The 12,917-nt window shown below is 46.6% G+C and overlaps 1 protein-coding gene across 1 annotated transcript in view; it reads right to left on the bottom strand.

Annotated features, from left to right (window-relative positions):
• Window positions 1-12,917, bottom strand: part of COL22A1 (collagen type XXII alpha 1 chain) — a 260,806-nt gene that overhangs the window by 38,610 nt on the left and 209,279 nt on the right. The window contains exons 45-48 of the mRNA XM_027132542.1: window positions 11,874-11,987; window positions 11,437-11,490; window positions 3,296-3,349; window positions 1,641-1,694 (exon numbers count right to left, since the gene is read on the bottom strand). Of these exons, the coding sequence (XP_026988343.1) occupies window positions 1,641-1,694; window positions 3,296-3,349; window positions 11,437-11,490; window positions 11,874-11,987 (276 nt within the window). The remainder of the gene's footprint in view (window positions 1-1,640; window positions 1,695-3,295; window positions 3,350-11,436; window positions 11,491-11,873; window positions 11,988-12,917) is intronic.

Below are 12,917 nucleotides of genomic sequence, written 5' to 3' on the forward strand. Positions count from 1 at the left end.
CAAGAGGAAAAAAAAGAAAAAGACAGCACTGACTTAACTTGAGTTGTTGAGAGAACTGAGTAGGGTGATACATATAAAGAGTTAGCCAGCCAGCACCAGGTACACACTCAGAGATCTCCATAAAGGGCTCTCTGTTGGCAGAAGTCTGATGCCAGTGGTCTTCTTCTGTGTGTGTCTGTTGGCCAACTCGAGACCGGAAGCACTGCAGGTAATAACTAAGCGTGGGATAGCAAATGAGCAAGGTCTCACCGTACTCCATCGACACCTTTCCAGCAGTCTTGATTTAGTCCTGGATGCCTATGTCATACCAGGTGCTGGCAACGTTTTAGGGATACAGAAATGGCCACACCATGGTCCTGGACCTCAAGGAAACCTGACACAGTTGTAGGAGGTGTGTCTTATTTTCCGTGACCAGGTGAGGACCCCGTAAATGTTCACGAAATAAAAAGATGTCGATAATATTTAGATGAACAGCCTAAGGTTCATGCTCCCCTGCATCTGGGCTGCTGCAGGGGAAAATTACACATCTAACGGAATAATTGCGTTTCTACTCCAAATTTGGGTTATTTTACGTCATTTTGCCAGAAGCGTTTGGCATCCTAGACTCTGGAATCTAGCTAAGCTGGCAGGTTGGGAACAGGGTGAGGGTTTTACTGGAAGAAGAATGCTAACCGAGCACCAGAAAATAACCTGTGAAAGTAAAGAGCTTTGTCTTCTTGGTATCTATATATAACATCATGAACACTTAAAACACAATGCATGATTGACCAGGAGGGTTAGCTGCCTGCTCCTGAGTTTCTTCTGCATGACTGGCCCCTAAACCTGAATGGGCAGCTGACTCAGCATCCACTCCCGAAGGCAATTAACAGTCCAAGCCACGGCACGAAGTGGAGGCTCAATAAACACCTGCATGATGCTGGATAAACTCACGAATCAGGTGGAGACAGACAAGCAACCTAGACCAAAGGGAGGTAGATTTGCCAAGAAGGGCATCAGTCAATGGTAGCACCACAGCTACTGGAAGAGCAAGGAGAACATTTGTTTGGAGGGGGAGGAGGGTCAATGGGAATAAGTGGGATGATATTAAAGGCTGTTGCTATAGTTAGAATGATAACAAGTGCCTTAGAATGACAACGAATGAACTGTTGAAAATAGTAATAATACACAGTAATAACTTGCAGTTATTATTATTGTTATCAATTACAGTAAATCCAAGAAAGTCTGGGTTTGCACAGACACTCTGTGATTCCCTGAGCCTCTCACCGTGGGACAGTTTCCTACGGAAGAGGGAAAGTTGCTTCTATAATACATTTCTTACTTAAGAGCCTAACCTTGCAATTATCCCAGGCTTCCCCCAACCCGAGCTGGATGAAAAACAGTAAGTGGAGCCTGTGCATCCCTGCCAATGCCCCCGTCCCGAGGGCATTCTGACTACGCTGTCCCTCAACGTAGCCAAGCCCCTCTGGGCTCACCCCAGACGCCGCCGCGACCTGCACTTTCACTTCACCCCAGACACCTTTCAGGTGTCAGCCCACTCTTTAAAATAAGAGGTCTGTCCATGTGATACCACCTCCAGGGAGTACGGAAGTATGCACAAATGACAAGGCCAGAAGAGGAGGAGATTCAAGATAATTACTTACCGGTGGCCCAGGGTTCCCTGGGGGCCCCATGAAACCTGGAACTCCTGGATGACCCTAGGAAAACACAAGGCAATTATTTTAAATGATTCCCAAAAAGTTGCACTCCGTGCAACTACCCAATTTCAGAAAAGCTAGAATCCATCTTCTAACTCAGATAAAAATTCTGGAGATATATATATATATACATATATGAACATATTTATATATATATATAAATAGGTGGTTGAGGGAGTATCTAACAATATTTACAAAAACAAATCTATCCTGTAACTGGATTTGCTTCAAAATAATGTGAAGGAAGAAGGATATAGATGGAAACAAGAGTGGCCAAATAGCTGGAAGATATTCTGACCAGGTGATAAATACAATGGGGTAATTTTTATTATACGTTCTTATTTTGATGTATGTTTGAAGTATCCCATAATAAGAATTTAAAAACAAATAAATACATATACACACAATTTATACCCACAATGGAAATAGCTAGATTAACTGAATTATGGCATCTTTGACAGTATTACAGTTATTTTAAGAAAGAGATTCATGTCCCCATGTGGAGAGGAGTCCGTGTGTATTATAGAATGAGCTAAACCGGTTATGGTGCCAAGTGTATTGCATCATTTATTTAGTAGAGCAGTGTTATCAAACCAAACAAACCACCACGAAAGAAAAGATCTCCCTACCCTCCTCCTTCACCTCCTTCCACAGGAAAACACAAACTGTAACATTCGGTGCGGAGATCACTGCCGTTCACAACTCATAAGAATAATCCCCCCCAATTTCGTCTTTCAAGATACAAGTGGAATTTCCGCTGAGTATGTCGTTCAGACCTTTAGTATAGCCCTTATCTCACTGCCTCTGGATTCTCTGCTCACGTGCCTCACCCTGTCACTGCAAGAAAAGCCCTGTGAGGTTAGGGATTTGCCCATCACTCATCCTGAATCTCAGAGCCTGGTGCGGGGCCTGGCACGGAGCTGGTTCACGATGAGTACCGACCGAGAGACGGATAGACTTCGAAGGAAAGGGGAAGGGCAGGAGGGAGAGAAAACAGGAAAAGAGGGAAAAGGGTGACCGCAGCAAGGCACAAGCAGAACAGCCAGTTTAAATGGCTTAAAGGCTGGTAGAGGCTGAGGACTTGAGAGTGAAGGACGAGCTGGTAGCCCTGGACTGGAGACGAGTGGGAGACAGTGTTCAGATGCACATGGGAACAATTTTACAATGCATTTGGAGCAGTGGCCAAGCAGGGCTGGATGGGCCCTGGGCAGAGATGGGTTGTCTATGAAGCATTTTAGCTCACACAGTGAGAGTCACACAATAGAAGTGGTGGGTGGGCAGGAAGAAAGAAGGGGGCGTTTTGCATTTTGTAATGAATGACTACCAGTTCAGTGAGCAAGAAACACTAAAAGTAACCGAGTCCAAAATTTTAAAATACGTGTTTTTAAAGAAAAGAAAAGGTAGGCTCCTCGGATAACTGGGGAAGGGGAGTGTGACAATGAACCAAGGTGGGAACCATGAAAACATGATTTAAAAAAAAATCCTACCAAAGGCAAAGAAGAGACGAGAAATGACTGCAGAAACGGTGGAATGAAAGTTACCTAGGAAAAATAAGTGATGTTTCTTCAGGGTGAATGTTTCACTGTAAAGTAAGTTTTTACCTGATCACCTTTCTGTCCAGTCTCACCATCTGCACCACGTTCTCCTTTATTTCCCTTAGGAAAAAAAAAAAAAAAGAAAATTACTGAAAATTTTGCTAGCACTACGTTGCAAAAGAAAAATTTTGCAATGCATTCATTCTCTCATTCTTCATCAATTTCTTATCAAGTTTGTGCTGTAGGTCCAAACTAGCTGTGGGACCTTGAGCACAGGCTCCGGACGCGCAGGCTCAGCGGCCATGGCTCACGGGCCCAGCCGCTCCGCGGCATGTGGGATCTTCCCGGACCGGGGCACGAACCCGCGTCCCCTGCATCGGCAGGCGGACTCTCAAGCACCGCGCCACCAGGGAAGCCCTGTAGCTTTTTTAATCTACAAAGTAGAGTAATGATTGCCCCCCTCATGAAGTGTGGGGAGAATAATATCAAATTAATACACAGAAAACACTTAGCATAGAGCTCAGGATATAGTAAGTGTAATAAATATAATTATTATTTTTTACTATTTTGTATTTGTACAAAATCCTGGCTTTGTCATTTACTAATTGTGTGTCATTGGGCAAGTTATTTCAACTCTCTGTTTCCTACTCCTAAAATGAGAATGATAACAGTAGACTCATGGGGTTGTTGTGAGGATTAAATGAACTGAAATCTACAAAGTAGACTAGTGACGGGCTCAGCGTGAGCTCTCAATAAACATCAGCTATCACCATCCTCATCATAATTAGCACTATGGTCATCATCACCATCACCGTCACTGTCACCACCACTGTTGCTGTCATTATGGCATCGTCACCACCACAGCCACTATCCTCCCCTCATACCAATCATCATCATCATCACTGCCACCACTACAACATTCACTGCTGGTACCGCTGTCATTCTCCTCCCCCTCTCCTTCACAGCACCATCACCTTCATTATCATGGTCATCAAGACATAGCATGCGACCTACCAAAAATACAGTTTTACAAACTAATCCTGAAAGTAACATTCAAAGGTTCCAATCTCTCTTAACTGTCACCTCTTTGGCCCTGTGTTTAGTATGTTAACAAGTATATTCCAGTAAAATGTTATCAAACAAAAACAATTCAGTTCCTTTAAAAGAATGTATTATGCAGTAAAAGAAGTCGTTGGCAATCAGTCAATCCTGGCTGTGTTTCCAGGCCTGTCCTCCCTTATCTTTGCATCTTTCAGAAGATCATGTCCCTTCTTTGCTCTGTTTATTCATTCAGTTAATGAAGGATGCGAGGGGGCAGGTCCAGAACCCTACAGCTCTCTCACTGAAACATCACGCCCAGTCGTCTTCCTATCCAGACTGTTGTACCACATCAGCAGTTCATTGATGACAACAGCTACCTAATAACACCCTGGCTGCCTCCCTTGGGTATATTGGGAGGGTTAGGTGATCTAATGCCTTAAAGTGCCAAATGCTTTTGTGTAGAGGAAAAAAAAATAGGTTCAGAGGGGAAGAGCATTTGTTCCAACACCTCTGCATGTAATTATGTCTACGGTTTTTAAAATCTATAAAGCCAGTACTGTCTGCAGGCCACTTTATAATCTCAGTGAAAAGAAGTGACAGAAGAGCACACTGCTTCTCCGACATTTAGGACGACTGCCTTAAAAGTAAATGGCTTCCTTTCAATTTCCAGTCCTCAGTCTGGGCTTAGAATGGTTTCAACCCTCATCTCACAGCAAGTAAATGGCAACAGCTCAAGGATCTCCACAGTTGTCCTTGTCTCCTTCTCTGCCGCAGCTGGGGATCAAAGCAAACACAGCCACCCCCAAGCCTGACTCACTTTCTTCCAGAAAAGAGGACTGACATTTCCAGAGCCCCTACTCTGCCGGGTGCTCTTCCAGGGCGTCCACATGAGATCCCACTTCACGCATTTCTTTGTGTATATCCTGAGCTGATGCAAAACAGTATTTCATATGTCTACATTGTCTAATTTAGCCAGGAAAACTACTCAGTGAGGTAGGGGTTATTACCAGAGCGTAGAGATAAGAAATCTGAAGACCAGAGAGGTGAAGTGATTCGCCTGAGGTCACACAGGTAATAAGAAACAAGATTTGGCATCTAATCCAGATCTGTCTGTATCCAAACTGCCTCCTCCTGACCAACTTACTTTCCTGGTCATTTTCCTAGGTCATGATGCCTCGTCCCACTGGTTTTCTAATGTCAAGAGCACTAGATTCATAGTCTAGAAGCCCAACTGACCTTGCTGACCATGTTCTGGGAATCTTTTTATGCACCAAGAATACAGCAATCAAAAAAACAGATTAGAAACAACAAAACCAAAAAGCCACCTGCCCACCTGGAGTTTACATTCCAGGGACATTATGAGTTTACTAATTTGCTAGCTCAGCTCCCTTCAGTACATGTTTATTGAGGGTCCAAAGGAAGGGCTTCATTTTTCCTGTTGAAAAGAAGGGAAGAAACTCCCACCACAACCCCTTTTATTAGAGCATTTACTTCAGAAAACTTGACACTGTGAGTTCTTTCTCTGTTTCTTTGAAATGTATGTAAGTCCTTTTCAAAGCTGAATAAGCCTTTTGCCAGCTCTAGGACCCAGGAAAGTCTTTCTCAAGGACCTGGGAACATCTCTTTGAAATGTAATCAACAAGGAAAATGAAGCCCCATCTCCCAGGTTCTAAAGGAAAGTAGGAGTCTAACGTCGCGGTCCCTTGTTCCAAGCTGCAAAGAGAAGTTTGATTTTCTTTTGTACAAAATTAATTCACTAAAGCAGAGGCGCACTCCGATTACCAGGTGAATTAGGACGAACATGACAGACGGTGCTACACGGTCCTCTTACATGAGAACTAGTTATTGTTCATCCTGAGGACACACACATCATGGGTCATAGCTGCTTAGCCATAGAAAAGGGTGAGATTTCTTTGTCTTTACAATCTCGTAGCAAAATTGCCTGTGATGCCTTATAATACTCTGGCTTAATGCTTGTACACAAATAAGGTTATTTCCCTTCTTTTCCTTGTGGACAGGTTTTCTGGTTTGGGAGAAGATTCTGTTTAGTTTTGAATTATATTTCCTCAACACCATCATTTGCTAAGTGCGTAAGGTAACAATTATTTAGAGGTTATTCTCCTGGCAGAGGCTGCTCTAACGATGCTGGCTTTTGTGAATCCATCAAACAGGTAATTCTCTCCAGGAGTTTACAAACTGTTGAGAGCAGGGCCTAAACTTTCTCAAATTAGGAAGTCTCTGCTATTCTCAGAATAAGCCCTGTCCCTGAAATTTTGCCTGCTGTTTTCTCTGCCTAGAAAACTCTTCCCCAAGAATGCCTGGCAAAGCACTGCCTAACTTTCCGATGCAACTAAAATCCCACCTCCCACTCCAGGTGGCCTTCACAGGTGACCTCTGCCCCATGGCATTATTTTCCTTAAAATCATTTAACTCTTCTCCTGGAAATCTGTTATAGTTGTTATTAACTCAAATGGAGGAACAATTATGAGGACCTCCCACAGTGACACGCATCTCACATTTGCTACATGCTGGGCACCATGGCTGATGCTTTGTAAATGTTTCCTTGTTTTAATTGTCACATCCTCTCTGTGAGATGAGCCACGTAGTTCTTCTTTTACAGATGAGGGACCCCAGGTTCAGAAAAGTCAAAGTTGCCCAAGTCTTATAATTAGTAAGCGCAATTCACTCAGCTACTAAGAGGCAGAACCGGGTTGGAGAACCACTGACCTCTCACCGCTCTCGGTGGCCTCGGCCCCAGTTTGATTTTTCTAAGAGTCATGACCTTGTAGATCTTTCTTCTCCAACACATCAGGCCTTAGAAAGCATGGCCCATTTCTGACCTACCTCTTCCTCCTGACTTGGAAGGGAGCTGTTTAAGGGCATGCGTGGTGAGAATCTTTCAGGATTGAGGCAGCTGTGGGTGAAAAGAGGCCTCTCCTGAAGACAGCAGGGACTAAACGGCTCTGGGTTGCCTTCTGGGAAGAACGGGATTCCAGGGCCTTTTCTGGCAGTTCTAGTAACAGCAGAGGAGGTATCATCTCTGCTCCCAGAATCGTCCAGAACCTCCAAGGCAGTGGGGGGATGGGGATGGGCGGCTACTGCTCATTTAGCATCTCCAGTCCCTGCAGCTCCCATTACACGATTGGTGGACATGTGGACGAGAAGAAAACCATGTTTTTCATGAAGGATAGAATAAGAGGCACTTCCAAACTGGAAGGCGCTATTGCATCTGACTCTGCAGAAAACTGCATCTCCAGAAAATCACGCTCTGACCACCATCTTGCTCCTTCTTCCTCTACATGGCCTGTAATCATAACAACAGCCACTGTACCTCCAGACCCTACCTCTTAGAGTCAGTGTCTTAGGCAGTTCGAAAGCTCTACAGTGAAGCTCTGGATTTGACGGCGTCATTAACCTCCCCAGACCCAGCAGCCAAAGAGAGCAGCTGCACATCAGTGAGAAAAATCCTGGGGAGGCTGATTTCCCAGACGCTGGATCACCATCGCACGCAACGAAGCAAATCAAACCTTCCTGATGACGCACGTGACCAGTGAACACCCAGGGCCTTTGGTTATAGAAAGGACACTAACGATGACCAGAAATGCTCCACTGTGGGCAGCATTTTCAATTTACAAATTCATCCTGGTGTCCTCAGGTCTGGCAGAGATCCTGTTTGATAACTGAGGCTCAACAGAAAGGAAATGAAACAATCCTCTGTTCTGCTTTCTGGAGAGTGGCGTGGGATGAAAAGCACAGAGACAGGCTTGAATTTGAAGCCAAGAACCAGGGCAAGCCTGTGAGTCCTCAGATGATATTTAAATCCTCTGCAACTCATCTTCCCAGCAATAGGTGGCGGTAGGGGGGGGGAAGCTACAACAGGGTCTGTACCGGAGACAGTGTAGGTAGAAGCTAAGCTCCCCCGTGGGGAGCTGTCCTTGGTGCTGCCGGTGGTGGTAGCATTACTGGGGGTATAACAGCATACTAACCAGTGCGGCTCCTGGAGTTGGACAGCAGGGATTCACCTTGGCTATACCACCTACTAGTTTTGTAATACCGGCATTTAATCTTGCTCAACCTTAGTTTCCTGCTCTGTAAAGTGGAACAACATCTCTGCTTCCTAGGACGAGGCTCACCATCGCAGGAGACAACACTGTTAACACGGGTAAACTGGCCCTTGGCCCTTAACGCACCAGGCACACTGTGTCCTGCAGTCCCTGGGAGCTCATTCTGTAGCGTGGACCCTGAGAACTTCTCACAGTCACCATGGACTTCCAAGCGGGGGGGGGGGGGTGGTGGTGAAAAAAACCCCGTCTTTCAGATGCAGCACTAATTTCTGTCCTTTTTCTGGGTGGAAGCTTTCTTTGGCTTTCTCTGTCTCTGTAAAGGAACAAACCCTCCCTTGAAGAGAATTATAAAAGAACAAAGGCAGAGCACTTGTCCTAAGACGCCAACACTTCAGGAGCAGTTGGGCTGATAGAGAAAACAATTCCTACTCAGTGGAGGGAACTCCTTATCTGTTTAATTGATTGGCTTTTGTTTCTCTGAATAAAGGTCATTCCGTGGCAGAGGTAGCACCCAGCAGCTGGCAAGATGACAACAAGGGCTGCATAGTGAGGACCAGCTGAAATTACCCCTGCAGAATCCTCCAGGCGACAAGGTTAGCCACTGTTTATGACCCCAGAAAAGAAGGGTAATCCTCAGCAAATAGCACAGAGGATGCTAGGCTGTGCTGGTGTCTCTTAACCTAACACTGTCCCCGGGCAGAATCTCTTGTTCCATCTACACCGAGACCTGACATCTATAGTTCCTGAAGCAGGAGTCTTAGGTTTGCCAAACCCTGTAAAACTTCAATGTCTCTGGATAACATCTAGATGTCTAACCTGCCAGCCAGGGCCTGGGAGATCTGGCTGTTCTCCATCCTGATACCCCACAGGCCCCTGGCTGTGTTGTCACACCGCCATATTTCTGTTTGCTTCCTTGCCTTTTTTTTTTTTTTTTTGCGGTACGCAGGCCTCTCACTGCCGTGGCCTCTCCCGTTGTGGAGCACAGGCTCCGGACGCGCAGGCTCAGCGGCCATGGCTCACGGGCCCAGCTGCTCCGCAGCATGTGGGATCCTCCCCGACCGGGGCTCGAACCCGTGTCCCCCGCATCGGCAGGCAGACTCTCAACCACTGCGCCACCAGGGAAGCCCCTTGCCTTTTAATAGTAATAATAATACCTCCAACCCCATTTTCCAGGGCTGTGCCTAGGGTGAAGAGAGTGAGCACTCACCTGGGGGGCGAAATGTAAGGGGCCCCGGGAAACCTCAGGATCCAAGATAAAGAATATTTTACGGCCATATTTTTATAAGTCAAAATTAATGCAAAATAATCCAAGATGAACAAAATATGAACATGAAAATAAATACAGGGCTCCCAAGGGGCAAGGATTAGGGGGAGGCAAGGAAGGTGAGGGATTCATGTGTAGGTTGGGTCTCATCTCTTTTTTTTATATAAATTTATTTAATTAATGTATTTATTTTGGGCTGTGTTGGGTCTTCGTTGCTGCGCGCAGGCTTTCTCTAGTTGTGGCGAGCAGGGGCTACTCTTTGTTGCGGTGTGTGGGCTTCTCATTGCGGTGGCTTCTCTTGTTGTGGAGCACGGGGTCTAGACACCCAGGCTTCAGTAGTTGTGGCACATGGGCTTCAGTAGTTGTGGCGCATGGGCTTAGTTGCTCTGCGGCATGTGGGATCTTCCCGACCCAAGGCTTGAACCCGTGTCCCCCGCACTGGCAGGCGGATTCTTAACCACTGTGCCACCAGGGAAGCCCTGGGTCTTGTCTTTATTTAAAATTTTGATATTTTGTTCCTTATGTATCTACTGCACTCATTTTAAACATTTCATAATACCGCATTAGAGTCTCATTTATCTTGGTTATGGAGGATTTTGGCTTCCCCTTACGTTTTCCACCCAGGTCCTCACCCCAATCCTGGCCCAGGGGCTGACAGAGCATGAGGGCTAAGATTGACAGAGGGCTACAGTGTGACAGGCACTGGTGGGGGCATCTCATGAGCGGCCGCCAGGGCCAGAGCCTGTAAGGTCTCTGCTCTCACACTCCCTAGGGTACCAGGAGGAAAGGGAAGGGCAGAAAGGTAAGAAGCTAGCCCAAGGAGACTGCTGAGACTGGATTCCAAGCCCAAAGGGCTTGCTCCTGTGGTCTCTCTCCTACTGACAATTTCCTGCTGCATCTCCCATCAGATGAGCCACACCGTGTCCCAGCCAGGCCACAAGAAGAGACACAGTGACACGTGTCCCTGAATGTTGGGGCAGAGCAGTGCATAGAGTTTCCAGCAGCACAGAGGTGACAGGGGGTCAGAGAGAGCCCCCAGGGCAGCATCGATGTCAGGGGAAGTGGAATAAGGCTGGGAAGGTCAGAGCTCACCTGTTCCCTGCCTGTACGCCACACTCACACACTCTCTTCCCCTTAGAGGTAAGTACTGTCACCACCCAGAGCCCAACCAGCCACAGCCCAGACACCTGTTCTGGCAGCCAGAGCTTTGCAGCCTGTTCTACGGCTGCGATCCCAGCTCCTTCCTCCCAGGCCAGTCTCCCTGGCTTTGTGAAACTACAAGCTATCCTGCCCGTTTTAGATGGGTGTCTTGTCATTCATGTGAGAGTTAATGATACTCACTTGTGTTTGTATAGCTCCTTCCTAAGATTTTCATTGAGTGCCAAGTTCTTTTTATGTATGATATTGTGCAACTCTTCCCTCTCTCTGAAGTTGTTTATATTCACATCGTTAGTGGGTGGAGAAATTGAGGCCCAGAGAGATCAAGAATTTTGCCTAAGGTCACACAGCTCCAAAGACTCAACTCCGGGGTGTGACTCGAGTTCAGAGATGTCTGACCCCAAAGCTCATGTCTTAACCAGCACTACACATTCCTATCTGGTAGCTCATCTATACTTTCAGCCACTCAAGTTTTTGTCTATGAGCAATCTAAGACTCACCAAGTTCAAGGGCCCCTTCCTATGGTCACTGAGACAGTCAGTGCTAAGGAGAGAACCTGAACGTGGATTTTCTGATTGTAAAATCATTGTTCCTTTCCACTGGACGTCACTCTTCCTCAAACGTTGGTTCACCAGTGAGATGAGAATAAACTCACGTGATTTTTATGAAAGCTCACTGACCTGTGGTCCATCTATTCCTGGGGGCCCTGGGAGGCCTCTGGGCCCAGCATCTCCCTGCAGCAGGAATAACGGGGAAAAAACAAAACAAAACAAAACAGCAAGAATGAGTGTCTGGAGCCCATGCCCAGAGTCATCCGCAAGCCGTCCTCTTACACATGCACTCACTGACTTCCCACCGGCTTCCCTGTCCCCTGCCCCACCCTACCGCATGTCTGAGCAAGGGTGTAGGTGGGCGGCTGTGCATTCATGGCCGTCACCCACCACCAATGTGGCAGCTGGTATGAGAGCCAGTCCCCAAGGGCCCCCATGGCCCTACCTCCCGCTTCTGTGCCCTTGCGTAGAATCCCCCCTTGTGTCCCCGAGACCCGGTGCTGAGGTCTCCCAGGTGATGTATTCCACTACAGTGACAAAAACTAAGTTTCCCCTTTTCTCCTTACCTTTTTCCCTTCTGTGCCTTCTCTCCCTGGCTTTCCCGGGAGACCTTTGTCACCTTTAAAACCTGGCAGACCAGGGAGACCTGGGGGACCTGGGGGACAGTCATTGCACACATCCTGAGAAAAAGAGCAAAAACAGGACAGTTACTTATAAAACAAAAGGTGGCCCATGGCTCCTACCTTTCCAGACAGGAAGAAGCCAGCAAATGATGAAAAGGAAGCAGGTGGATTGAGTCACTACCCACACAGCTTGGGTCAAACTTTGCATTTTTCTCTCTTGGTCTTCAATTAGATTTCAGCACTGATACATCTGAGATATCTGGATTATTACTGCATTTCTCCCTACTTCTGACCAGACTGCTGAAATGTAGCCCAAGATGAAGATGTCGAAAGCGAAGACGTACCAATGTGTGTGAGCATCTAAAAGCATTCACAGTATAGATTTAACGCAAACATTTAGTGCTGTTAAAGACAGCATGCTCTGTCCCTAAGACCAGAGACAAGACACAGCTGGGAACTGCATTCTCTGGTGGGTTTGCCCAAAATGTTTCTGAACAAAGCAGCAAAAAAAAAGAAAGCAACAGGCACCGACCCTTGGGACTCTCTTGCTGTGACACACACCAAATCTCACCATGCCTGGCATGAGTCTTTGTTCAAAGTAGGCATTTGATAACTGTTCCCCAGAATGGAACTTGGCTCCACTCCTCTGAGGCAGGTTAAGTGCTGTCCCTGGAGTGAATGTAAAGTTCTCAGCCCAGAGAACAGGTTCTCTAGCTTGTCTGTGTCCTCCCCAGATCTTACATTTTGGAGCACAGTAAACACCAAATACAGTTCACAGGCTTGACCACACTCCCATCCATTTCACACCCCAGGGTCTTGGATTGCTCCTTCCACTCCCTTCTCTCTAATCCTCACTCTCTTCCTCCCCTGTTCTCTCCCTGCTGTAAGGGTTAAATGAGATAAAACAAAGAGGTCTCTCAGAATAGCGCAGATCATTCCCAGTGCTTTTGGCTGTTATGAACTCATGTATCTACCCAGCAGCTCCCT

The sequence above is a fragment of the Aethalodelphis obliquidens genome, unplaced genomic scaffold (genome assembly GCF_003676395.1).
Source record: "Aethalodelphis obliquidens isolate GAN/ISIS:26980383/991018 unplaced genomic scaffold, ASM367639v1 scaffold41, whole genome shotgun sequence".
Taxonomy (NCBI): Eukaryota; Metazoa; Chordata; class Mammalia; order Artiodactyla; family Delphinidae; genus Aethalodelphis; species Aethalodelphis obliquidens.